Below are 26,208 nucleotides of genomic sequence, written 5' to 3' on the forward strand. Positions count from 1 at the left end.
CTGACGTGGCAGCAGCCAAAAGCCCTTTGCTCATTTGGCAGCATGGGAGGACACTTGGGGCCGGTGGCAGCCCTGCCGCTGCACAGCCACCTCCTCTGTGCTGATGCCCACAGGTTGCTGGTGGGAGCGTGGTGGAGCGATGGCAGTTGGGTGTGGGGTGTCTCGTGTCGCCTACTGAGTTGGTACAGGACCTCAGCTTTGTTTAAGAGCTCTGGGTCCTCCCAGCTGAAAACTGGTATCACTGATGCCCCTGAGGAGTGTAAGCTTGGGTGGCGTTTAGCACATGGAAGGGGAGTTCTGTATGGAGTGAACCGGTGTCTCTGGGAGAGTGGGGGGTTATGCCTGCCCACCAGGAGTGGTGCAGCTGTCTCCATTTTATGGTGGGAAAGGGCTTGGGCTTGATCGTTTCAGCTGTCTTTGTGGCTGAGTGCGTATCCAGCCTGTGATAATAGATGTGTTCAGCTACCAAATAACCACATTGTTTCATTGGTATCCAACAGCATGAGCCTTTCCCATCCTGCTCACAGGAGGTGCTTAAGATATGTTAGCAAACATAAGAAACCTTAGATAAGATATCTTAGTAAACATAAGCGAAGAGTGGAATAAAAATGGTAAAATCAAGAGTTCTGCCTGCTTTGTTGAGGGCAGCAAAGTCCTTTTTTCCTGCCTGCCCCAAAGGAAGGGCAGCCCTGTGTCTGAACCCTCACCAGTGTCAGCAGCAATCGCTGACTTTCCGGGATCAAATCCTGTTGTTACTGAGCTGCTGCCAAGTGAGCAACTGGCTTTGCGGTGCGGAAGGGGGTAGAGTTTGGTAGGAATGGCAACTGCCTATCATTACGTGTTTTCCTTGCTCTCTGGTCTCATGGTATATTCACTTCAATATCTGTTCTGCACCTATTCACTAGCCCTGATATCAGTCCCTTCTGAACTCAAAGCCTAGTAATGAAGTCACCTTAAAACGAAGCTGGTGCTAATGTGCTTTTTTGGAGTAGAGAGAAAGAAACGTGCAGAAATATTTTGCTCATTTGAGTCTTTATGGCTGCAAGTGAATCACTTCAGGGTAGCAAAGAAGTAGCGAGGTGCAGTGAAATTAACTTTAGGTCATTTATAACTGAGATGCGATATATATGCATGACCCTTAGTGAAGTCCCAGCTGATCTGAGCTTCTCCTTGTATCTCATGAAGCTGAGCAAGGTTGAACTTCTCAAAGCAGCAGTGTCTTTGGAGTTGCTATAGTTTAGATACAGCTGTGATCGCATCTGGAGCCCTGGCTGAGCTGGATGTGTGTTAGTGCAGGAATCCCTGCTACCTGGTGGCTTTTTCCATTTAATCACCATGTTCTGCTTACAGTCAGTCTTGAGTTGGTTTATTAATTTTGTGCCTTCTCTCTTGTTAAGTTTGTCCAGTGAGCTGCTCAGTGGCACCCTGGGTTCGAACAGGGTCCGTGGGGGCTGCTGTAACATAAGCAACGGTGCTGTTAGGTGGTTGGTGGGAAACTGGGGAATCTTTAGGTTTGGTGAGTTTGCTGTTGCAGGAACCACACAAAGCTCAGTGGTTTCCGTTCTCAGGGCTCAGCATGGGGATGGGTTTAAATTCACATGCATTCACTCACCCTCCCTCAGGATTTCCCCTGAAGCTTGGAAGTTGTCACAGGACCTTGAGTCCAAGGCTTTCATTTCTGCCCTGTTTGGTGTTGCTGGTGTGGGATGTCATGTGGTGCTCAGCTAAACTGAACCTTCAGGAAAGATCAGGGAAGGGGAACAGGAGGGTGAAAGGGCAGTATTTTTCCCAGACGTGGTGAAGGCATCCCAGGGCCATTTTGGGAATCCTGGCTGTGTTAGTGAGCAAGGCAACAGAAGCTGGAAGCAGGTTGGAGGGAGACATGGAGGTAAAGAGAGTTTGGAAAGCAGGAGTCGGAGCTGAACTGTGTTTCACCCGCTCTGTTATTTCTAGAATATTACATTAAAATGAATTTTATGAAATCTCAAACAAATATAATGAATGCTGCCAAATTATCTGATTTCTCTGTCAGCTTCAGGGCAAGGTTTTGCTCTCCTTAAGGCTGGGTCTATGATAGTTAGAAAATATTTGCTCCTTCACTTAGTTTTCCAGCCCTCGTGACTGTAGAGAAAAGCTCAAAGCTGCGTCCCAGATACATTCTTTAAGTTAAAAACATGAAGATAAAGCAACAAATCCACACGCTTATTGAACTATATTTTTGTTATAATTTTTCTCAATGTCAGTCCTCTGACTTTTGTTGTTCAGAGTGGGGTTTGTAACTCCTGAATTCCAGAGACCTCATTTGAGATCAGAGTCATAGTGTGACCCAGCCACTGGTTCGATAGCAAAACCTTCACGCAGCCCTAGCTGTTGCTGACTGTGCTGTGATAGTGTTCTGAAAAAGACCCAAAACAATAGAGGAAAAAACCACGTTTGAATCTCAAGGACAGCACAGCTGCAGCATCTCGTCCTTTTGACTTTGTAGTTAACAGGAGCGGAGGGTCTGCCCTGGTTTGAATTTTATCTGTGTGACATTAGTGCTGTCGGTGAGTGACACCCTCCTGATGCGAGAGTGCGTTGTTTTGCAGGAGCCAGGCCAAAGAGACTCCAAAGGAACAGCATGGACAGCTTAGACCTCCTGAAGTTCCCTTCTGAAAAGGTAAGCAAAGATGTCTGGCCTCAAAGATTAAATATCAGTAAGAATCTGTAACGGCTTGTTGACTGGCTTCATTTGCAGGGAAGTATGCAATTAGCAGATACCATTGGAGTCAATGGGATTAACCAAAGAGGGTTTCTAGAGAGCTTGGAGGAGAGGAACAGCTGGTCTAACTAAAAAGGCACTTAACAACTGAAAGCTGAAAAAGCTACTTCTGTGCTTTTTTGAAAAAACAGCCCTTTATTGAGAGGATAATCGTTAGTATTTTAGCCCCTTTAGTGGCTGGTGGCAAATCTCAGTGCCTTATTAGCCCAGCAGAGTGCTGCATCCAGCACAAGTAGGGAAGGAGAGGTCAGAAGCAGGAGATGGTGCATTGCAGGAGGAGGAGGGGTTTGTTCCAAGGGGCTCTAAGGATTGCCTCTGCTCCGGTTCGCTGCTGGAAATGTCAGATCTAAGCACATCAGCATTTTCTCAGTCTCCCTGGGGCAAAGGCTGTTTCTACAGTCAGCTGGGAGGCACTGAGCCTTTCTACCTACAGGGATCATTTAAGTTTCTCAGAAAATCCTGCGCAGGATCGCTGGGTCTGCCCAGCAGCAGGCACTGGTGCTGCCATGGGGGCTCAGCCATGCTCTGCCTTTTTGGAATATCTTTGGCACAAATAATGTACGTTTATCCAGCGCTTCCCAGGCACAGCTCTCCCGAGTGTCCCAGGGAGCATTTCCCCTTTTACAGAAGCGTCACAGAGAGAAAATACTGGCCCAAGTTGCAGGTAGGTGCGGATGGTCAATGGAAAATAACCTCAGGCTTGCAAAACCATTTGAATGCCTAAACATTTCAGTAAGCACTGGGAGGGCCAGACAAAAGCTCCTCCCTGAATTAACTCTCTTTGGGAGTTAAATGCCAAACGCACTGATGTGTTTTTATTAATTCTCCCAACTGCCCACTGGCCATTTTGGCTCCTACCTGCTTTAACCAGTGCGACTCCATCTCTGGGGCACTGATAGCAGGGACAGCGATGCCCGATGTCAGGGAGACATTCGATTGTGTATCCTCATTGGAGCAGCATGCCCCAGAGGACTGGCAGGGAGAGTTTTGCTGATGTGTGATTTGCTGCTAATGCTGTTAATGCTGTTGGTTTCCTACTCTTTGCTGTAAAAGCTGAGCCTTGTTCAATAGTTCAAGCAGGGTTATGGGATTTCAGGGATTTCACAGGGAGGACAGAGTAAACGGGAGCTGTAGGTAGTACGTAACCATGGAGTCAGACGTGAGTTGTCCTGTTCCCCCTGCAGTGGTCCTGTGGGGTGTGTACAAGTTCACCTCTCCTTGTGAGAGTGTTTTGGATGCAATTGCCCTGCTGCGGCTCCTAGGGAGAGGTGATTACAGTCATGGGAGAGGGTTGTTTGCTTCAAGCTTGCTATGGTGAGGGTGATAAGATTGTAAAGAATAAACCAGTGAAGTGAACTGTGATATTTCCAGCACTCTCTCGTTATTGTCTCACCCTCTCTGCCCTTCGTCTCTGCCAGAGATAGCTTTCAAGTCAGCAGGGACTCCTCTTACCGCGCAGGCCAGGGACTCTTGTCCAATGCCTCTGCATGGAGTTGTGTGTCTGGAGAGAGTGTATCTGCCAGGACGTACCCGCGTCAGCTCTGAATGCCCAAGCAGATAGTGGGAACGCCGCTCCCCTGATCATCCTGCTCTCTCCAACCTGTGCCTTATTCCTTGTTTTGAGCTTCTCTGGTTTTAGCTCCCAGCCGTTGGTTCTTGTTTATTCCTCTTTCTACCAGACTAAAAATCTCTTTTATCACATGCTGATTTTTACCCTGAAGGTGCTTATGTGCTGTAATTGAGTCATCTATTCTTTTTGTCACGAACTAAACAGTTTGAGGGCTCTAAGGCAGTAAGGCACCGTAAGGCAGTTTCTTTCCAGTTCTGAAATCCACTTTTGTGGCTGCTTTTCAAAATGCGGACGCTGGCCTGGCTGCAGTTGGTCCCATCAATGGCATCTAGGGAAATGAACTTCTCCTTACTTGTTCTCACTATTCCTGTTTGTATTGCAAGGAATCGAAAAGTCTTTTTGGCTACAGCATCGCACTGTGCTGTTGGTGAGCTGTGACTTCAGATCCTGTTCAGTATCCTTGGCTTTTCGGCGTACGTGCCCTTGAATCCCAACCTCGTGAGCCCTTGGGTGATCTCCTGAGCTGTGCTCAAGATTCTTTCACCTGCATATAGTTGCTGCAGTGAGGACACCCTGGGGAGTCCCCTCGGTGCTTTATGTATGATAAAGAGGTGGTTTGCAGCCCGGAAACACCGAAGCCCAAAGCATCAAGCAGGTTTAGGCACTCAGTTCCCACCGGTTACATGTAAAATGCCTGGTGCCTTTAATAAGTGTCTTTAGAGCTAAATGCTGAATATTCCTCCTGGTGCTTCTGTATGAAGGCCTCATCTGTGTGACAGCAGTAATGAGGCTGTTATGATAATACAGGCAGGGCCATTAACCTGAGTCTTTTGACAGAGAAGGGATAGAGCTGTGTGCGTCTTAGGGGAAGGGGGTGAGAATGGATGAGCCAGGCATGGGGCAGGGCCTGGAAAAGCAAAGTGGGGCGCTGCAGTGAGAAGGGACAAAAACTAGAATTCAAGACGTGTGTAATTTCTGTGACCTCAGTTTCCCCATGCATCACATGGGGGTGATAATCCTATATTTTATATGTCTATGGAGCACTGAGCAGAAGCATTTAAGAGAGCAAAGGAGGACAGCAGTGAAAGAACAGGGGACTGCTTGTAACCATCTGCTGTAGTTAGTCATGTTACCCTGTGGTCCGCACGTGCTTCTGGTAGCATGAGTGTTGGCAAAAGAGCTGAACTGGGGACTCCAACCATTCACGTTAATCTGCCTTTTAGGAAACCATTGCGTAAGGGCCCTTCTTGCTGAAGCCAGAGGGAGACACTGAGGCAGGCAATGCTCTGTGCTGGGAGCCAAATCCTAGAGGTAGGAAATGCTGTGGAGCATCTAGCATAGCTGTGTTCCCTGGGGCATGGTCAGGTTATCCACGGGGTCAGTGTGGGCTGCAGCATGGCTGGGTGCTGGGAAGAAGTGAACATACAGCAAGTGGAGGGACTTGTGCCAAGAGTTTGGTATCCTGGGCAAGATGAGCTTGCTGCTCTGTTTGGAAGAGGTTTTTAGGAGTGCAGTTGCCAGAAATCACTAGCAGCAGTGACTGCTTCTGGACCTTTTGTCCATCGTTCCCTATGCCTGTAAATAAACTAGCCATAGTTTATTTACTAGTCTCTACCTCCATACCTGGATTTTTTAAGAGGATGCTACTTCTGCTTGACTTCTCCCTGTGGAGAAGTTGACTACTGTGTGTTGTCTGGGTGATGCTTTCTCTCCACTCATTAAAATCACCTGCGCTGGAGATAGACAAAATTTCCTCATTTAACTCTGCACGTCATGAGTGGCAACTCACGCCATCTAAACTCCACGTTAACTTCTTGCTTCTGTGCATCTCCTGCTCTGTGGACACTTGCCAACAGATCTCCACATAAACCTGAGACAGGCAATTTTTGCAATGACTATTTCTTGCTTTCCCAAGGACCAGAATGGGGACAGCCATCATGTGGGAGACCTGAAGATCTCTGGAAAAGAGTTCTTGTCATTACCTGCAAGGTCAAAGAAATACCGGGAGCACCAATCCAGTTCAGAGAGAAAGTCCCAGGGCTCAAGTACATCGCCACTGGATACCAGCGAAGTCCGAGTCCAGGTGTCTCAGTCGGTAGGAAGATGTTTTTTTCCTCCAGTACTGATCTGGGAGTTTCTTATAGCATATTCGTTCTTGCCTCATTTCTAACCTGGTATAGGGGTGGCAATGTGGCCTGTTGGCTGGAAAACAGAGCCTGCATATAGCTCTGCTGTTGACTGTTTGGGCAACTGTAGGCACATAGTTTTGCCTTCTTGAGCCTCAGCTTCACTGTCCTTTAAGCAGAACAATGGTAACCTGCTCTTGAGGGATGAGAGTTTAGACCTGAACTTTCCCGAGTTTGGGACTGTCAGGATGTGATGCCTTGAATTCCAGAAGAACACAGCAATTAGGAGCCCTTGCTGTGTGGAGCCTGATCAGCCTCCTGGGGTTCATGAGGAGTGGGCTTGTTGCCTTCAAGAAACAGAGCCCTTTGCAGGTTTTTGATGAGCAACGAAAAATCCTGGTTGCCTTTGCCAAATCTGGGACCTTAGATATTGTTTCTTCTCATCTCCTGGTCATGTTGGTGGTCTCTAGAGTGGCAACGTGCGGAGTGGTCTCTTTGAATTCATCAATCATTAGGCAGAGATGATAGAAAATCATTGTTTAGGAGCTTCTCTTTGGAAGGAAGTTAGGTGGAGCATGCTTCCTAAAGAGCAGAAGCTGGCAAGAGGAGCTGGCCCTGATGTCAGTAATTTATGGGTTGCTGGCATGCAGTAAGTCCTGTGTTGGGTGTTGAAGAGCTGACTCAGTCTGTGCTTGGCTCCCTGGAAGGTGGTGGGGATCCGTGTCCTGGAAAGCTCTCCACATGCCTTTTTGATGTCTTTAGCCTAAACAATTGAGCTGTTTGTTAAGCTGTTACCTTCTGGTTGTGTTGATGTTTGTTGTGACACAAGGCAAATACGATGTGCTGGGGAGGTTTCCTGCAGCTGTGTTGGTTTTGTTCTCAGTCCTGGAGAAAGGACACCCACAGACGATGGCATGTTTCTGGATCGTGGGAGGGGGCTTGGAGGTATTTGAACTCAGTGATCTCAAGTGAGAAGCCTCAAGTCCTCAGCTTGTTGCTGCCGGGAGATGGAGCATAACAGCAAAGACTTAATGATCGCATAGGTTCTTGAAAGTATTTGTGCTCTTGCTTTATACTGAGGCTGTAACACACTTTCACAGTCCTGTGATCATGCAGTGATTCCAGATGGAATAAATCCGAGTCAGGAAAGGTAGGCCTATTTTTTCTTGGCATTTAAGAGAAACGAAATAAAATATTTTCATGCTAGGTATGAAAAGGTCTGAGCTGCAGAGCTTGGGATGAAGCCTGTCTGTAGAGTGGGGATGCTTGAAACACTGAGTCCTTTGTTCCTCGTCTGTGAGTCCACGGGGAGAATATGTCCTGCTGTACCTGTGTGCATGTGTACACATCCCTTTTTGACCATGGACATTCCTGATTTTCAGTTCTCTGACCACTGGAGACAGGATCTTTACACCAACTGGGTTTTGGGTTTTTTTTTTTTAGACTTCTCTGAACTCATTCTTCATTCCCAAGTTGAATTCACTTGAACATTTCCAAGTGCTCATGGAAATGTTCTAATAGGAGAAGCATTTCCTACTGCTCACTGGTGCAAACATGATCATTGAGAAGGAAAACAAAGCTCATCTGAGCCAGAAAGGAGACAGTAGCACGGGGGCATCCAAGGCAATACAAAGGCAGGAAAAAAAACCACACCACTTCTGCCAGAAATAGCCTTGTATTTTTAACTCAGACATTCAACCAGATACCAAACAAAAGTCATGCTCCATCCAAAAGCAAGGCAAAAAACATTCCTCAGGAGTGTAGCTGTGAGTACATAGGCTGTGTCTAAGAAAAGGCCCCATGGGACATTGCCAACCACCAGTGACCTCGTGATAGTACACGTGGGGTTTTGGTGAATGTCCATGAAAGAGCAAGTGTAGACATACGCAGTCCAGTCGCAGGAGGTACCTTTCAGACACCTGGGGTACATGCTGGTTCCTGACTCTGATGGAAGTGTGTGAGCAGGCGAGGGACACGCTGTTCCTCCCACCCTTCAGGGGATGGGGGACTGCGCAGCAGGGATGCAAAGCCCAGGGTTCGCTCTTGCAGAGGGGTGGCTCAGGCTCTACCTGACTGCTGCAGTCTGATTCCTTTACCAGTTGTTCCCCCAGGGCCTGTTCCCTGTGTGCCCTGACTTTGCAGTGTGTGTGTTAGCTCCCTCCTTGCTCTGGATTTGGGAGCTGAGCCCTGAGAATCCATTTTTAGTTCAGTTTCCAGGCATGCCTGGTGCACATGGTAGTGAAACAGCATAGAGTGAATTCAACAGGATATGCAGAGCAGCAGTGTGTGGGAAAAAAAATGACATCTTCCTCCTTGCAGACACTAAACGTGTCCTGTTTTATCCCAAGAGAGAATAGATCAATGCACTCCACAGTGCTCTTGGCTGGAGAAGGGTGACTGCCTGTCTTGTTTTAAAGAATGCCCCTTATTTGGTATCTAATGGACCATAGTCCATATCCCATAAAAATGACAGTGACAAGTGGTTTATTGTTTTTTTTCTTCAGGCCAGTAGATACACAGAGTTATGTAGCATGATTGGGGTTGTGGTCTTTGTAGGCAGATGCTCTGAATGGCAGAGGGAAGTTTGCTTGGCAAAATGCAGGTGGGACACCAAAGCCTCCCAGCATTGCTCTCAGTGGGGCATCCTGCCATCCTTCCTTGCCAAGGTGGCCAGAGGCCAGAGCCCCCAACTAGGTTTTGCCCCTGCCTGTGCACCCACAAAGTGAAGGCAGGTGTATGTATATCCCCTTCCCTAAAGTTTTCTGAAACACCCTCAGAAGTCCAGGAGCTCCCCAGAAGCCAGAGCTGGAGAGGCTCAGGAGGCATTTGAAATTCTGCCCTGCTCCCTGCAGTGCCTGGTGGTGCTGCGTGCGTGCTGTTTGTCCAGGCATAGGAATAAATGGTCCGTCACCCCTGTTGCAGGCAGCAGAGCCCCACCAGCCCATGGCTTACACCAGCTGGTTGTCTTCAGACCGTGCCCCGCCACACATGAAATACCCTCCAGAAAGGGCTTTTGCCAGGAGAACATCTCTGCAGTATGTTCTGGTGAACAAGGCTGGGTCACTTCAGGTGAATTTTGTTTTCTGTTGGTGCTCCCAGCTGACAGTTAGGCCAGCCTGACTTTGTAGCATAGGCCAGACCTCAGAACGTTTAAAGTCAATGTCGTCTTGCAGGTACTTGCCAAAAGCGAAGCAACCCATTGCCTTGTGTTCTGCGTTTGTCCCCGTCTGTCAGAGGGCTACCAGGGTCACGTCGGTCTGTTGTATGGGAGTGTGGGTGGACTTTTCTGAAAAGCTGTAATTCCCATCTATGTGAGGCTTTTTAAATCAAATGTAGCAAACCCCACCCAAGATGGGAGAGAAGCTTTCCTTGGAAAGGCTGATCAGACAAGAATCCCCCTACATTCCTCATTTTCTGAATGCTCAAAGCAAAAATCCTCTTTAATCCATCAGTAAACAGCAAGTTCTTAATTAGAGGTGAGCTCTAATGGTTGATTTAAGGTGCTTTTATGGTATGCCACAATACCCACTGTCCCATCAGAAGGCGTGAACTCAGACTGCGCATGCAGTCCTGCGTGCTGCTCTCCCACGGTCATTTTGCAGAGGGGAACCAAGGCTCTGCGTGGGGATGCCCAGGAAAAAAACTCAACCCAGGACTCCCAGGCCCCAAGCCAAGTGATGTAATCTCTGGATAAGTCCTGCTGTCCACACAGCCACTGACCTCCTTCCAAAGGGGCCTTACTGCAGCGGGCAGCTCCCTGGGACAGGGACGTCCTGCAGGTGCGGTGCCAGAGTCAGAGCTCCCGGGTTCGCTGTCCATCTCTGCCACCGACTGCCTCCCTCTTGTTTACCTCCCTCTTCCCCATCTCTGTGATGGGGTAATGCTGCTTCCCTGCCTACCCTGGGGAGGTTACAGAGGCGTGATGATGGCTGTAAAGTTGTTTGAGCTTTGGATGGCAGGAGCTGTGGTGGTGTTATTAGCATTGGTGATGATGATGATGCTAATTACTGAGTTGCTGGGAAACTCCCCATGGGAGGAGGCAGGACAGGGGAGGGGAGGCAGGGAAAAGTGAAGGGAGGCGAAGTGAGCTCAGGGATGGAGAGGAGCCTGTCCCTGCTGGCAGCTCTGTCGGGCCCTGGGAGAAGGGCTCAGCCTGTTGGCAAAGCCGTGGGGATGCTGGGATGGATAGGAGAAGCCATGGCCCAGGTGCTGCGTAAGGTAGGATAGCGTGCCAGGGCCCACAGCAGGTCCCTCCGTGTGGCTTAGACCTTCCTGCCAGTTCTGTGCAAGATGCTGGTGTTGCACATGATGGAGAGCTCACGCAGGAGAGTTGCATCGCTGGCGGGGCAGAGAGATGGGCTTCCTTACCCCTCCCACGGCCCCGTGAAGTGGCGGAATTTCCCAGCCATGGATGGTGGTCACCAGAGGGAGAGGGACCGGCACTGCCTGGGTCTGGGGGACAGGCAAGGGCAGGGTCCTCTTCGCCTTTGAGGTCAGGTCTGGAGCTCCCGTGGGAATATTGAGGGCTCTGAGTGCCTGGTTCTCTACAGGCAGAGCAAAGGTGGGTTTGGGAGAAGCTGGTGAGGGTGAGACGCGTTTGGTCACATTTTGTCTCTTGCACTAGAGCCCTGAGCAAAAGTAGCTGCATTAGAGCTCGGTCCCTGTGCCTGCAGTTGTGGGCAGCCAGATCCGAGTGCTCCCTGGGACTCGTGCACCGCACACCTTCTGAGTTTCCTCTTTTAAAAGTAACATCAAAGCAGAAGGTTTTGTACCACATGAAGCTTGCAGACATCAAAGGCTTGCTCATAAATTTAAGTCCTCTTCTCCGCTGTGGAGAAGGTTTTAATGCTCCAGTTCTTGACTGACTTGGTAACAGCTGTATTTTAGAGGGTTACTAGAAGGATGGGATTTTTCTAACACCTCAGAAATATCAGAGATTGTGTGTCCCTCACCCCTCCCCTCTGAGAGAGCAAGCACTGTGGAAAAAGGAGAGGGCCTGTGTATTCCTGAAGAGACTGCCTGGGGAGGTGCTGGGGACCTGCCCCAGTTCTGGGCCTTGTGTTTAAGGTCAGCACCGAGCTAAAGTTTCTGAGGTCAATGGGACTGTGCACGTGCCAGAGTTCAAGGGCTAAAGCACTTTATTGGGTCAAGGTCCAACAGCTGGAGCAAAAACCATGGAGAGAGGTAAGGATCAAACCTAATCGTCTCCCCTCATTGGGGATGCACGCTCTAGAAATGGTCCTGTTCATCTGAACTCTCCTCTTCCCAGGGGAGTGCATCAGCTTGAGGGAGCGTTTCCTTGCTCTTCAAACTTGTCCTCCACCCAGTCCTCGGTAAAGACCATTTATAGTCAAGAAAAAGAGGAGCCGTGTTTGATTGCAGTGACGACTTGCAGAAATGGGTTGCTGATGTATTGAGACACCGAACAATTGGCAAGCACGCTGCGTCGCCAAACATTCCCTAGGATAAATACTTTTATAAGACCTTTTTTATGATTACAGTGAGAAGCAACCATAAAAGAAGGGAAAATTTTGTGGATCATACCCCCCGCCCCAAAGGCAGGTTGCTGGAGCTTTTTTGATGGTTTTCTCTCTCGTGATTTACTAGGGGATTGTCAGGTTGCAGGAGCAATGCACAGAGCAGATGCTCATGGTTGACCCTCTGCCTGGCCTGCAAGTACAAGAGTTCAGTTCCTGGTGTCGCTGGGCAGGGAGCAGAGCCGGCGGGCAGCGTGGTATCCGTGGCAGAGCCGGGCAGGGAGGTCTTGCCTGTCCCTGCTGAATCATGTGTCGTCCAGGCAGCGCTAGGATGTCAGGTGCCCCCGTCCATCCCCATGACTCCACTGTGCACTGCAGAATTGGCCAGATGGATGCTGGGATGCAAGGATAAATACAGCCTCGGGGGCTTCCTCCCAGACACTGGCGCTCTGGCCCCAAAGCATCTTTTCCCTGGTTGTCTTGTATGGTTTGAGAGAAGATTAAACTGATGCTTCCTTGCAGTCCCTCAGGAGCTTGAACGTGGGGGGTTGCACCAGGCAGCTTTTGCTGCTCTATGGTGGCTGTCTGTGCATCTTCCCTCTTTTTCAAGATGAGGTAGCCTCTTTGTCTCGTTGATGTGTAAACTACCACAATGCAAGGGTAGTGCAAATGCACACCCTCCTTTATCCCACCGCCTTTACCTTTTGTTTAACTGCATGGGTGTAATTATGCCATTATTCTTGGTCAGACTTTCTGGTGTTTAGAGAATCTGAGAGCAAGGGGGGATGGAGACAAAGAGAGAAGCCAGAGTCAGGGAGAGGGAAGGCGGCTGCTGCTAAATTTAAGACTGTTCCTATGACATCTGGAGGCTGCTGTGCTGGTGTCAGCCCTGTTGGAACTGCACAGGTAAACACTGAGCTGCGGCTTGTTCTGTAATGCTTTATCTTCCTGTTCAGTTTGTGGGACCTTCTGTAGTGCTTTGGGCAGACGCAGACCTGGGAGAGAGGCTGCGCTGAGATAATTCCTAGCTGGAGGCAGGATGCGCCAGAAAACTTTCTAGAGGGCTTGAGTCTGACAGGTATTGGGAGGCTTTTCCAGGGATTTGGGATGTTTGGAGAAGCAGCCAGTGATCTGGTTGCCTCCCCAGAGTCACCTTAAATTGTCTGACCTTTCTTTCCATATGTCTGTATGAGTCTTTTTGTTAAGCTCTAGGGCCCTTCTTTTCTTTAGCTCCTCTTCTCTGACTCAGGTGGGCTGATTGCACAGATGCTGCATGAGCCAGGAGAGATTTAAAAAACGCTCTCCCAAATCTAGAGATGCAGCAGAGACAGCAGAGCCAGAGCCAAGACTCTCATGAGTTTTGCAGTGCAGAGCCCTGACATGCTGTTCCTCACTGGGACTTTGGTGCTAGCATGGGAGGCAGGGAAAGAAACAGGTAGATAGAAAATCTCTGCAAAGTAACTGCACAGAGATGGTGGGGGGAGGCAATAGCATTTTCTGGCTTGCGCTGCCTCTGCTGCATTCATTGCTTCAGAGGTAAATTATCAGTTTCTTCCTTAAATATTAACAGCTGCCAGGTAATGAATTCCCCCTCTCTGTTTTATAATGGCACTAAAATTGGGATTTGCCTTGGTTTTCTCTGTAATTATCCAATGAGAGTGTGTGAGTGAGAGGGAGGCATGGCAGAGCTGGGCCTTGCAGGCTCTGCTGCAGGCAAGTGTCGTGCCTGGGGGACTGAACCCAGGCACGACCCTTCCCAAGGGGCAGCTCCGGTGTGCGGGGCTGGGGCTGCACAAGCAGTTACACGAGGCTTATGGTTTTACCATCCTTCATTAAGTTACCTTTTCTCATGCAGAGGGGCGGGTTTGGGAGGTAGGCTAGCATACACAGTTGGAGTAAAAGCCAGAATTACCTGCCAGGCTCCTCGGCATCCCACGGAGGAGAAGCTGGTCCTGGTGAGGTGTGGTTGGGAGAGTGCGTGGGGAGGGAGCAGCGTCCCTGGCAGGGAGAGGTGAGGCAGGAGTCATCCTGGTTCTTCGGAGCGCTGGGGCCAAATGCTGCAGTTACCTCTCTGGGCAACCCCCTCCTCACTGGGGATGGCACCTGCATTTCAGACAACGCTCTGACTTGAGATTTGGTTTTGTGAGAGACCAGCTCTCTTCAGAGAGCTGTGCATGGTTCCCTGCGCTCTGCTGCTGAGTAGCAGTCAATGTACTGCCAGTCCAAGGCTTTTTGTCTGCATCCTCTGCCTTGCTTATCTGGGTGGCCAGAGGAAGCTTCCTTAAAATCACCCCTGTGGAGTCCAAAAATGGGAGCCCAGAGACTCCGCCTTATGTGCCTTGGGCACAATGGAAACGGCTGCCTGGCTTGATTTGAGAAGCAGCAATCATCTCTTCTACCTACAGCTTTTGCTTATGAGAAGGTTACGGGCACTGGCTGCTTTAACCGCCCTTTGCAGCCAGGTCCCAGGGGTGTCTGCTCAGAGCAATGGGCTTTGCATCACCGAAGAGACTCTCAGTTGATGCTGTTTTTGTTGTGGGAAAGTGACTGCTCTGCTATGGAGCCCTTGAAGGTGCTGTGAATGGTTTTGACATTTCTTAATTTAATCCAGGAAAAGGCCAGACTGTGACCTCTGGGTCACCTGCCATTATTTGACCCTTTTGGGTGCTGAAGCAGGAGAAATGACCCCTATAAGGTGCACTGTGCAGCAGTGCAACACACAGGACAAGTTGTTAACTATTCCCTCCCCTTTGTCCTGCAGACAACATGGAGGACAAAAGCTAAGTAGAAAAAAGAACCTATCACCACTTAAAAGGGGCAGATAACTCCCACGTGCTCTGTGGGACAGGACTGATGCTGGCGGGGCATCTGGTATCTGTATGGGCCACAGCATAATCAGTATCCTTTATGTGGGGCAGCGATGGGTTGAGGACTGCTTGCTCAGGGCTGGTCCCAGAGCTGCCCTTGCAGTGTCCTACCCACATGTTGCTCTGAACAGAAGCAAGGCAGAGGTATCGCTGCCTGTGTGTCAGCCCTTAGGCCTTGTCCTCGGTGAGATGCTTCAGTGCTTAAGGTCCCAGAGATAAAGCTGAAGTCCTTATCTTCCTGCCTTTGGGATATTCTTGTTGCTGGGACACCCTCCTTCTGTTTTTTCCCACTATGCCTGTCCCTTGATTTTCCTCCTCCCAGACCGAGGTCAGGTTGTGAATCAAAGCTGTGCTGTGGAAAGGCGATAGGAGGCAGGATTTACCACAAGCCTGTGCTTGTGCATCAACCACACACAGAAAAAAGAACGTACTGGTTGCCCTGTGTGCAAGGATGGCTGTGCAAGCCCTCAGCTGTGCAGAAGTTACACGAAGGGCCCAAGGTCTGGATGCTTCTCAGATCCCTTGGGCTGAGGATCAGGGGAATGTATGAAAGTGTATCTGAGACCCCATATTCCATCCATAACTGGCTAGGTGCAGAGGCCAGTTTTGGAGCTAGAAAACTGTAAGAAAGAGCCGCTTATCAGAGGAACCTGCTCTAGGAAGGAGGTAGAACTGAACTGGTTGTCCAAGGTCCCCCAGCAGACCTTTGTTGGAGATTACAACAGAAGGTCTGCAGACCAGCTAGTCCAGTGGTCCAGGCTGGAGCTGACTAACCAAGCTACTGAAATACATTCTTCTTCCCCTGACTCATTGTAACTGAGTTTTCAGTTATTGGCACTTGAAAGCCATAATTGAGGTCTGCTTTCCTCCTTGCACAGTCTTTTCTCCAGGCAAATTGTTAGCCATCAAGTGGTATGAGACAGTAAAAGAGGTGTTATACTCACCATTTCCTAGAAACTGTCACTTTAAAGAGAACAATACTAAAAAGGGAGCCAGAATCGGAGCCAGACCCAGAGCAATAAAACTCCAAATGTTTGACTTCTCTCAAAATCTGGAACTCTTCATTCATTTCTAGGGTCTCTGCCGTGCCTGGGGCACTTTGTACGTTCACAGTTCCGGCCTCTCACATTTAATAAACTGCACATGCCAGAAGAGCTAAAAAAAATCATAGTCCAGGTTCTCTTTGGATGTAAATCAGCATAACTCTGCTTAAATCACTGGAGCTATGATGATACCAGATGACACAGGGGCCTCCAGTGACTGGGGATTTTGTCTGGTTTTCTTGCATGAATATCTCTTGCTTAGGCAAATGCGAGTGCAAGAGGTAGCATGGCTGTGCCTGTGTTTTGCCGGGGTGCCAGCAGTGACCTGTATCCGTGCCAGTGCCGGGGGCTGAGCTCCAAGCTGTGGCTGGTGGGATCTGGCCTGTAAGGGAGCACCTGATGGATCCAGCCAGTCTCTGTGTGTGGACTGAGGCTGGGAAGGGAACGTGGTCTGGCTGTGCTTGCTGGAGCCGTGCTGTGTGGGTCTACATAGATAGTCTTTTCTGTACCAGTAACTTGTGTTTCTCTTTATATAAGCTATATTTAAAAAACAGGGAAATGCACCCTAATAATATGGGTTTTGGGCTTCATTTAAGGACAGACCTGTAGCAGCGCAGGAGCCTGTATAATCAGATCAGTTATGTCTTTACCTTATCTTTGATAGCAGCTGTTACCAGCTGCTGGACAGGGCTGTGGCGCTGGAGGCTCTCCCAGAAGACACAAACACAGCACAACGTTGGGGCAAGTTTGGCTTTTGTCTCTTATTGCCCAGCTTTGGGGACGCCAGATCTCAACCTGTGAGCAGCTTGTCCCGTGTGCGCACTTGGGCGTCCTGCCCAGAGGCCATCCTGCTGCCTTCATTCATCACCAGCGCAGCTCCATCCCCAGCGTTCATTTGCAGTCAGGCAGGAGAGTTCAACGACCCAGGCGATGGGCAGTAACCTCATCTGGTAGTAGGTTGTTCTCTGGCTCACTGCTTATGGATAGACACGGCCCCATCCACTGCCGATCCTCTCTTCTGGATTTAGGATAGCCTTGGCGTGAGCAGAGGTTTCGGGGTCTCTCTGGGCTGTCCTTGTGTCTGTGCTTGGACTAGGTGCAGGAAACTGAGGCTCCCTAGGAGCTGGCTGAGGGTCCTCCACGGTTGCAGGAGTAAGGAGAAGGATGTGAATCCATAAATCAAAGGAGCCTGAAATGAGAAAGGTTCAAGTGCTGTTTCTTGGAGCTCTCATGATAAAAAACTGTCGTGGCAGCAGGAAGGCTCCCTCTGCCCCTCCGTGAGTGATGAACGCAGCTGTCGGGCAGGGGGATGTCAGGGTTAGAGGTGCAGGCAGGCAAATCCCAGCTGGACAGGAGAAGGTCTCTCTGCTTTTGGCAGTCACTGCTGGCTGCCTGCTGGGCAGGGCACAACCTGCGTCCGGGGTTAATGTGGCAGTTGCGAGCTGCTGCTCACACCTCACCTTCAGCCTGCATCCACGTTTCCCATTAGCACTGCTATTTTTGAGCCTCCCAAGGCAATTAACACCAATTAATCTAAATAAGCCTAAATAATGGTTTTTCAGAGCCCATGGCTCCTTCCTGTTCCCCCTGCGGCCCTAGAAGGCTGCAGCCTGAACCTGGCAGAGAGCTGAACCCAGTTAAGTGCTTCATGTGCAGGGGCTGCTGGGGAAGCTTCTTGGAGAGATGTGCAATTAGAGAAGGGCCCCAAACGATCCCATGGGTCCAACTTTTCCATCCCGGATCGTGGTGCGTGTGCCACAGAGAGAGTTGCAGTTCCCTGCAGCGCTCATTGTGCTGGAGGAGAGGGGGAACCAGCCTCTGCAGATCCATGCAGCCCTCTCTTGAGAGCCAGCAAAGAGTGAGACCACTGAATATGCTTGGGTGCAGGAGGTGCAACTCCCCTGGGATGTGCAGAAAAGTCCTGGGAGGACTTTTTGCCTGTATCTAAAGCCATTTGGATCCTAGTATTCTCTGGGCACTGTCATGTGGAGCAAATCAGCCTCCCCGCCTTTGCCTTCCCTAAACGGGATGCAGTTTCATCTTGCCCTTTTTTGTTTTGCGGGGTGCCTTGCATAACAAGGCCTTGATCTTGAGCGTGGCCTTCAGGCATTACTGGAATAGGAGTAAATAATAATTAAGATTTGGGCGTTTGCTGCAGTGAAGGGTGCTTATATGAAGGTTAGATGTGCGTTATGGGTGCTAATGTAGATGGGTGTGTGCGGATCCACGTGGTAACTTCACCCCTCGTAAAGGTGCTGCATCTGTTCAGCTGCTTTTTAAAACAGCGCTGTGCTGAGAGCAAGTAGGTGTCTAAATAAAAGTGTGTTTCAAGAAAGCGGCACAATTTTGGCAATCCAGAGACAAGTAGGCTTTTTTACAAAGCGTTTTCAAAGCAAATTGTCAGTAGGTTCCAATTTCGGATGCACCAAGCGCAGTATATTGTGGGGAGGAGGGCATATCTGCTGCTGGGGGAGCGTTGGATCATTTCCATCGCTGAAGAGGAGCGTGTCCTTCACTGGCAGCAGGCTTACAGGCACCTGTCTCCTCCATCACCTCCTACTCCTCGGTAGGGCTGGAGTAGGGAGGTGGTGGTGCGGTCTAGTGGATAGAGTAGGTGACTGGGAGTTGAGGACTATATATTAACCTTGGCTTCTGCGCTAATTAATCAGGAATATGGGTTATATCCTTTAAAGCAATGGAGTTATTTCAGTTTAGCAAATTACTGCTGCTCAGCTGAGACTCAACAGCTGAGCATGGTCCTAGTTCCACCCCCCTCCAACTGCAAAGTAAATCACTGCAACTAGTTTCAGCTAAAACATTGTGCTTTGCTGCTTGGGTGTGTTACGGTGTGCACGGCCAGGTACCGCAGCTCTGTGTGAGGGTGAGCATCGGTTACACTCCAAGAACTTACTGCTTGCTGGCATCTGCCTATAACCTGAATTGTTTCGAGCAAGAAGTTCAAGTTCACTCCCAGTTTTGGTATTTAAGGGATCCTCCAGGTTTTTGATGGGCCAGATTGACCTCTATAGCTGCCCATCTCCTTCCATAGACTAGAGAGACTGACCTGGAATGGTAATGCTTCTAACTTGTCTCCTTGTTTAGTAATTCAAGCTTCAAGTGCTAAATCTAGGCTTGCGTGTTTCTATTAAATGGTGACAGGGAAACCCAGCCTGGCATGGTAAATGCTGTCAAAACCTATATGGAAAAGTTGCTACGTTAACTACAGAGTATTGCTGTAGCTCTCCGAGGTCTGTTTGAATATGCTGACTAATATATTGCCTCCCAAAGAGAAACCAGAAGTAATTTTCATGCCATGGATGCACTGGTCTCAGAAGTGAGGTCTGGCTACCTGACCTGTGATTTCAAGGTAGATTACTGTGTAGCTGGGGAAAAAGTCTAAACCCAGTATTAATAAGGTTGTTGCACAAAGTGGCCAAATCTGAGCACAGTGGCACTAGCTTTCAGGCAGTCGGATTGGCACTGCAAGTAGCAGAGGTGTCAGTAACACTTCAGCCAGACACCCACGCAGGCACGCCACGCTCTGTCTCAAAATAAAATAAAAAACGTTATTGTCCCCTGCTATTGATCCAAAGGCGTGGATTTAAGCCGCGTGTGGCAGTAGGGCATGCTCCCAGCAGGTCAGCAGTTACTGTATTAGGGAAGGAGGGAGCGTGGGTGAGTTATTTTGATTTTGTTTGAAACAATACAACCCAAGTTATTTGAAATCTTAACAACAGAACCAGCTTTTAGCACTGGCGTTTATAGAGATGAGTGGGCGAGTTGTTTAAAGGAAAAAAAATACCTTGAAAACAGTCCAAGTGACGGTGATAATTTCATCCTGCAAGGGAAGCGCGGTGCGCACGTCCTGCGTTTGAGCAGTGTGTGTATGGTCTGTACCAGGGACTGTGGCTATGCAGTTTGCGAAGCACGCTGAAGGGCACACGTGTGCCGAGGGCACACTCGGGTGCACACTCACAGCTCCCTGGCGTGAGAGCTGGAACCTGAAGTTGCAGGTGGTGTCTCTGCAGATCACGGACATCTCACTCGCTCTTCTTTGCTGCATCCTAAACCCAGATGCAAAAAGTCGTTTCCTCTTGCTGTTCCAAGCACCGACCTCTTGTGTGTGGGCTCTGTTCCTGTATTATACCTGTCTTCTGCATTTCACCCTCAATACCAGCTTCAGATGCCCCCTTTCATAGCTGTCCTAAGTCGACTCAGCTCTTTGGATATGGGGCAGAGTCTCAGTTCTGGTTCGTTCCCCTACACCTCTCCACCAAAATATCCCCTTAACTCAGGCCCCCAGCAGTGCGGCAGCGGGGAAACAGCAGCCACAGCACAGACGTTCAAGCTCACGCAAGCTGTGGCAGCGTCTTTGCCCCCACATCAAGCGTGACAGCAGGCAGGTGAGCTGTGCCCTGCCCCTTGCCCTTCCTTGCCCCTTCTTTCCCTCCTCAGTTGCTGTAGCATTTTTAAAAATTAAATCACAAAACTAAATTGAAGTTTAGTATGTGAGCTCCCCAGGGAGCAGCTTAGTTTGAGGCCGATTCCCAATTGTCTCTTGCCTTCCATAGCCTGTGGCATTAGAACAAAATAGGTGCAGAGTAATTGCCTTTTGCCTGCTCTGTCCTGATACTAGGATTTTGCAAGGTCCTGCGTGATGGAGGGTCGGCCTCTTCTCCTTGGCACGTGACAGATGGGGCTGCCCCACAGGACAGATCCTGGCCAGCATCACTGGTGCTCCAGGGGGTCCGTCTTGCACGTCTGCAGCGTCCCCACCGCGGTGGTTCTGCCTGTGTCTCGTCAGCACGGGGTGTTTTATCACTTGTTGCTTCAGAGCTTGTGTTTGCCCTTGAGCGCAGCCTGACCCCCTCCCCGTCAGCCAGATCGGCCTCGCGGGCACCGATGGACTCACAGTTCATGGCTGCCCCAGCCCTGCTGCTCTCCTTCTGGAGATGCTTTATGCATCTGTGTGGTTCACAGCCCCTCTTGGGATAGGAGGGGGCTGGGGGCTGGGACCCGCCATGCCCTGCACGCAGCCTGGCAGCGAGGGGGGGCCAGGGCCAGGTACCAAGCCAGGAGTCCTGATCTCAGGCCCCACACAGTTTCCACGTTTCTAATTACTGTGTGACTCCTGGAAATAAATTACTGGTATGGAAAGGCACAGGCAGTCCCCCAAAGCTGCATTTGTTCAGGATAAAGAAAGTTCCTATTTTTTGCAATGAAAGATGAGAATGAAGTGTGAGAGGACAGTGTGGACAGAGAGCCGAGTGTGCCAACATGGTTCTGTCCCCACTTTGCCACTGCCCTGCCAGGTGGTCTTTGGCAATCTGCTTCTCTTTCCAGTGACCCATTTCACAATCACAAATTCGCATTTCATATTCACATTTCACAAATGGGAGGTAAGAACAGCTCTTTGGCTGTTGCATAGCATTTCCATCTTTCCACGTTCAACCTTGTTGCAATTAGAAATTTCCCTCTGTTAAACAGTGGTACATTCAAATTAAGAGATCCTTTTGCAATAGGATGAAAAGGATCCTATACCTAGTAATATGAGGAGCAGGAGGACTATCAGGAGCTAAAAATGGTCCTTCAATATTTTGGTGCTTTAAATCTGATTGATCATATTGTGTCTGTATGTGCACAGTGCATTTACTGTCGTGGTGCGCGTGCCTGTAGAGCTGAGTGTGTTTGCAGATGTAGTTTAGGAAAATTGATCCCAATCTATTTTTAAGGTAAAGTGTGTGTGGTGGGTAGGAGGTGAGGAGGTGGAAGTAAAGCTAAATATTCACATAGCTCCACTGTGTGTTTAAGAGCATCATCTAATAACGCTGGGATCGTGGCAGCGAGGTGAGGGAGAGAAGAGAGCGCTTTGCTGGAGTCCACCCCCTCGTGCAAGGGCACAGGAGTGACTCCGGGAGGAGCGTGGCAAGCAGGGCTGTCACTTTAAGCTGCATCTCGCACCCAGCGGGTCATTGGTGCTGGCGACGTTCTTCACATGGCTGCGCGCTCCGCATAAATCTCTGCTCCGGCAGCCGGAGCGGAGCTGGGGAGAGCTCTCTCTGGCTGCTGGTGGTAGCTAAAGAGCATCAAAGCAGCAGCCCCGCATCGCCAGCCTCTGCCCTGTGAGGTGAGGTCGTTCTTGCCCGTGGACATGTAAAAGCTGGAGCCTGGGGAAGAGCTGGCTGCTGAGGTCAGTAAGTAAAACTCGGTTTTTGTTTGTTTCCCTTCTGTCCTCTGAAATGAGAGGCTAGATCGGGGGTAAGAGAAGGAGGTAGAGACAGAGACACGGAAGAGAGATTTACTCGGGCCAGGGCTTGGATGTTGCCTGTGTATGCTTGGTTGTTTTAAAGTTTGCAGGTAGCTTCATTTTGAACTTTTTATTATGAATATTTTTGCAACTTTCTGGGAAATAGATGCAAGCAATGCACAGACTGCTCGGGCATCTGCTGATGTCTTACAACTGCGTGGCAAGTGCAGTTGGTGGTTCTCCGTGCCTGGCCGCGCTTACTGGGGGAGGATGGGGTGTCTGCTGGCCAGCCCTGCCTTTCGGAGGGACCGTGGCAGTGGTGCTTAAGGACTGGCATTGAAAGGGAAGTGCTGACCTCAGCAAAGACTGGACAAGTTCAACAGCTTTTCTGACTCTGAAGATGACGGTATCATCAAGGAGTGGAGACTCCAGCCAGCACCGAGCTGTTGGTGGCCAGGGACCGGGAGAGACCCACTCCTGAGCACAGAGACAATGCTCCAGACATTTCACCTCCCGGTAAAACAGGCTGTGGCTTTTGGCCAGGGGTTTCCTTCCACAACTCTCCTCCAGCCCCCCCCACCTTCTGGGAGGCTCTTTCCAAACCTCCCCTCTGGTGCCTTTCACCAGGTGAAACGACAAGGTGGGGAAGTTAATTCAGTGCCTGATGCCCCTGCGAGGTGATGGGGTTTGGGGTTGTGTGCTGGCCCCTGGCGGCGGTTTCCTCTGGGGTGAGGCGTTGGGGTGGTGCAGGGAGAAAGCAAAGCTGCATGCAGGGACTGGCAGGCAGCGGGGCAGCCCAGGATAAAGTGCTCCCAGCACTGGCAGTCACCAGCACCACCCCAGCCCTGCTCCTGCCTGGTGATTTTGGGGGTCGACTGCCTTGAAAAGAGAGGAGGTAAGCGGTTGTGATGCATCTAGTTTATAGAGGGAGAGATAGATAAGGCATGGCACGTGGGCGTAGATGTGTTGGGATGAATGTCTGCCAGGCCCTGAGCAGATAACTGCCTGCTAGAACAAGGGGCACAATTTTTCCAAGAACTGTCTGCAGTCGAGAGCTTGGCCCTGGGGACGGATCACTGGGTCCTGTCCCAGCTCTGCCACTGCATCATTGCGGGACATGGTCAAGTCACTTCACCTCTAGGTTGTCTCCTCGCTGAAATAAGGGGAGGAGGAGGAATCGGTGGTGGACACGTTTAAATGCCAAGGCAGTGCTCTCTGAGGGGCTGCTGTGGGAGTAGTGGTGAAAACTGCTGTGTTATGCCCGAACTCGCATCTGTCCTCACCTTCTCCCTGACCTGGCCCACGCACCAGAGCCAGACCACCTTTGAGCAGCAGCTCCTGAGCTGGATCTGCTGTGCCAGACCTGCCGAGGTCCATCTGCCGCTGGGCAGCGGGTCCTGCCCGCAGGTAGGGCAGCGCCGTCCCCCTCAGAGGGCTGTGTGAAGCCGGAGTGAGCAGTCCTTGAGCTTGACGAGTCCTTGCTGCATTGGGGCAGGTCTGCAAGTTGAGCCTGGAGGAGAGGAGGGGGACCAAAGGCAGGCCACCGCCCCGTGGGGACACCGGCTGCAAAAAGAGAAGCTGATCTGATGGAGGAACAACGTTTGGCCCTTTGGGTATGAGGGTATGGGCCCATGAGAGCATCTGCAGTTTGGTCTGCTGGGCAATGCTCCCTTCGAAGGGATCGTTTCACCCACGGATGGTACAGCAGGTGCTTCTGACACGTGGCAGCAGCAGGAGTTGCTGGGAGACGTGCCGTGGCTCTTCCAGCGGAGAAGTCATCTGCTGTGGTCCTTGGGGGCCTCTGGAGCCATGTCCCAGAGCGACCTGGGAGCGCGTTGTCATGCGGCTGCAATCGGACGGGCTTTTGGTGGGGCTCAGCAGCGAATGCAGGGAGAGCTGCATCCCGCCCTGGCTGCCGCTGCTTCCTGGGGAGCCCTCCGGCTCGGCCTGAGCTGACTTTAAGCCCTGTGGGGGCAGCAGGAAGCTGTGGGAAAAGCCACCATCGCCAGAGCCACTCGGTTGAAGGTATTTCTAGCAGCAGGTGCCGGTGCACGGCGGGGCAATGCAGTCAGAGCTAGCGGTGGAGAAGGGCTGCTCGGGTGCCAAAGCGAGATTGGGGACAGGGTGCTGCCTGGGAGCAGTGTCGTGGAGCAGAAAGCCCAAGCCACGGTGCCAGTGGCATTGCCCTGCTCCGACCAAGGACTTACTGCTCCTGGCCCAGCATGTGTGTGCAGGGCCGGGCCCGAGGACCCTCATCATCTGCCTGCCAGGGAGCGACCCCTGGGGACCTCAGGCATGGGAACACCATGTAAAACTAGCATGGAAATAAACACGTCCTCTGCCGATCCCGGGCTGGGCTCAGGAATGGGAACGTGTCAGAGAAAGGCTCTTCTCTGCAGAGGCACCGGTGGGCAGCGGCGTCCACGGGCAGAAACCCTGCAGGGCATTTGTGGGCTGTGGCTTCGGGTGTTGGGAGGTGGAAGGTGTTTTAGCTCTTGCAATTATAGGCCTTCGGCATTTGTTTAATGGCTTTCCTGAATCCAAGTGAAAATGGCCAAGGGGGTTTAGGCACAGGAGTCTGTTGTGACTTCGTTTTGCTTTGCCTGGGATCGCTTCAGCCTTGGCCTCACCTGTGCATCCGGAGCCGCCAATCTGAGGGATTTCCTCATGAGATGGTGGTCTGTGCCCTGCGCTCCTGTGCCCAGGGGGCAGAGCCAGGCAGCCCAGGGCCTTCTCGGCCAGAGACTCTGGAAGGTTTTATTTAGCGTGAGTGAGAGTTTATCAGAGAGGAAATAGAGTGCATTTGTGCTCCGCAGGGCAGCGACCTGCAGCCTGGGAGAGGCAGGGGCTTGGGGCAGCCCCAGCCCTGGGCTCCCCTGACCCCTCCTGAAGAGCTGTCGGTTCCGGCCGAGCGGAGGGGCTCCCTGGGGCGGCATCGCTGCAGGGAGAGGGGAGAGCAGACAGTGGCAGCAGGCTCCCCGTCGCTCCCCGCAGCTGCTCTTCGCTGCCTTTCCAACACCTCAGCTGTGTTTTATACATCCTGGATCCAACCTGGCAGGTTAAACAGCCTGCTCATCCACCAGCAAATAAATGTATGCAAAAGCCTGGATGCCTTCCAGTGAGGGAGGCCTGTTCCAGGTGAGCGAGTCCTGCCTCCCAGGCTGTCCTTAGCCAGGTTGCTCAGCTCTCCGGTGAGCCAGCAGCGTCCAGGTGGAAATACCACTCGCAGAAAATGGGAACAAAGCTCTGACCCCCAGGTACGGGGCCTCCGTCTGCCTGGGACGGTGGCCGTCCATGTTCTGCTGGGAGTCAGGGAGCAGGAGCAGAGGCTCCACGCTTGTCCTTGTCCCCGCGTGGGGAGAGGTGTGTGTGTCTCCATGCCCTGTGCCGAGGGCGAGCACGTTTGGAGCCGAAGCTGTCCTGGGGGTGATCTCTGCAGTGTCGGCAGCCCACAGTCCGCAAGTGCCAGCAAAAGCCCCGGGTCCCTCTGCCCAGCGCAAAAGGGGTTGGTTTGCCTCTTTGCCCATGATGGAGGCTGGCTGACCAGAGGAAAATAACAGTTGGCAGAATTTGTGCAGTTGTAGTACTAGAGGTGGAGGATGGGTGATGAGGCCAGGCAGGAAACACCAGCTGTGGGGTGAGAAGTGATCTTGGGGCTGGAAACCAGAGCTGCTGCCCAGGAACCATTTAGGGATCCGGGTCTTGGGCCTGTGGAGACCAGTTGTGTGTCTGTGCTATTGTGGGACCGTTGCTTGGCACCATTAGGGGATGCCCTGGCTCTCAGGAAGCCTCCTGAATGTCCTGGATGTGCCAAGCCCTGGGCAAGCATGGCTCGGTAGCAGACGGTGGGCCCCGGGATGTGATTATGCACCCATCTGCCCTCACAGCTCGTTCCTCGGGGCCAGGAGCAGACTGTGAGTGGAGGGAGCCAAGCGCTCCATGCCTTGTCATATTTGGGCATTTTAATTAGAGAGGTGCAGGCCTGGGGCGCAGTTTGGCTGGGGCAGCGCTGGAGCGAGCCTGGCATCAGCGGGTGCTGCCGCGGGCCCTGCGGCACCCGATGTCCCTGGCTGGCGCCGCACATGCAAGCCCCTACCCCGGGCCGCGGGCGCCAGGC

The 26,208-nt window shown here is 51.2% G+C and overlaps 1 protein-coding gene across 2 annotated transcripts in view; it reads left to right on the top strand.

Annotated features, from left to right (window-relative positions):
* GPSM1 (G-protein signaling modulator 1) overlaps positions 1-26,208 on the top strand; it is a 58,317-nt gene that overhangs the window by 25,449 nt on the left and 6,660 nt on the right. The window contains exons 10-11 of one of the 2 annotated variants that reach the window (XM_009322035.1): positions 2,589-2,659; positions 6,247-6,426. In XM_009322035.1, coding sequence (XP_009320310.1) covers positions 2,589-2,659; positions 6,247-6,426 — 251 coding nt within the window. The remainder of the gene's footprint in view (positions 1-2,588; positions 2,660-6,246; positions 6,427-26,208) is intronic. The other variant, XM_009322036.1, reaches the window with a different exon arrangement.

The sequence above is a fragment of the Pygoscelis adeliae genome, unplaced genomic scaffold (genome assembly GCF_000699105.1).
Source record: "Pygoscelis adeliae isolate BGI_AS28 unplaced genomic scaffold, ASM69910v1 Scaffold114, whole genome shotgun sequence".
Classification (NCBI taxonomy): Eukaryota; Metazoa; Chordata; class Aves; order Sphenisciformes; family Spheniscidae; genus Pygoscelis; species Pygoscelis adeliae.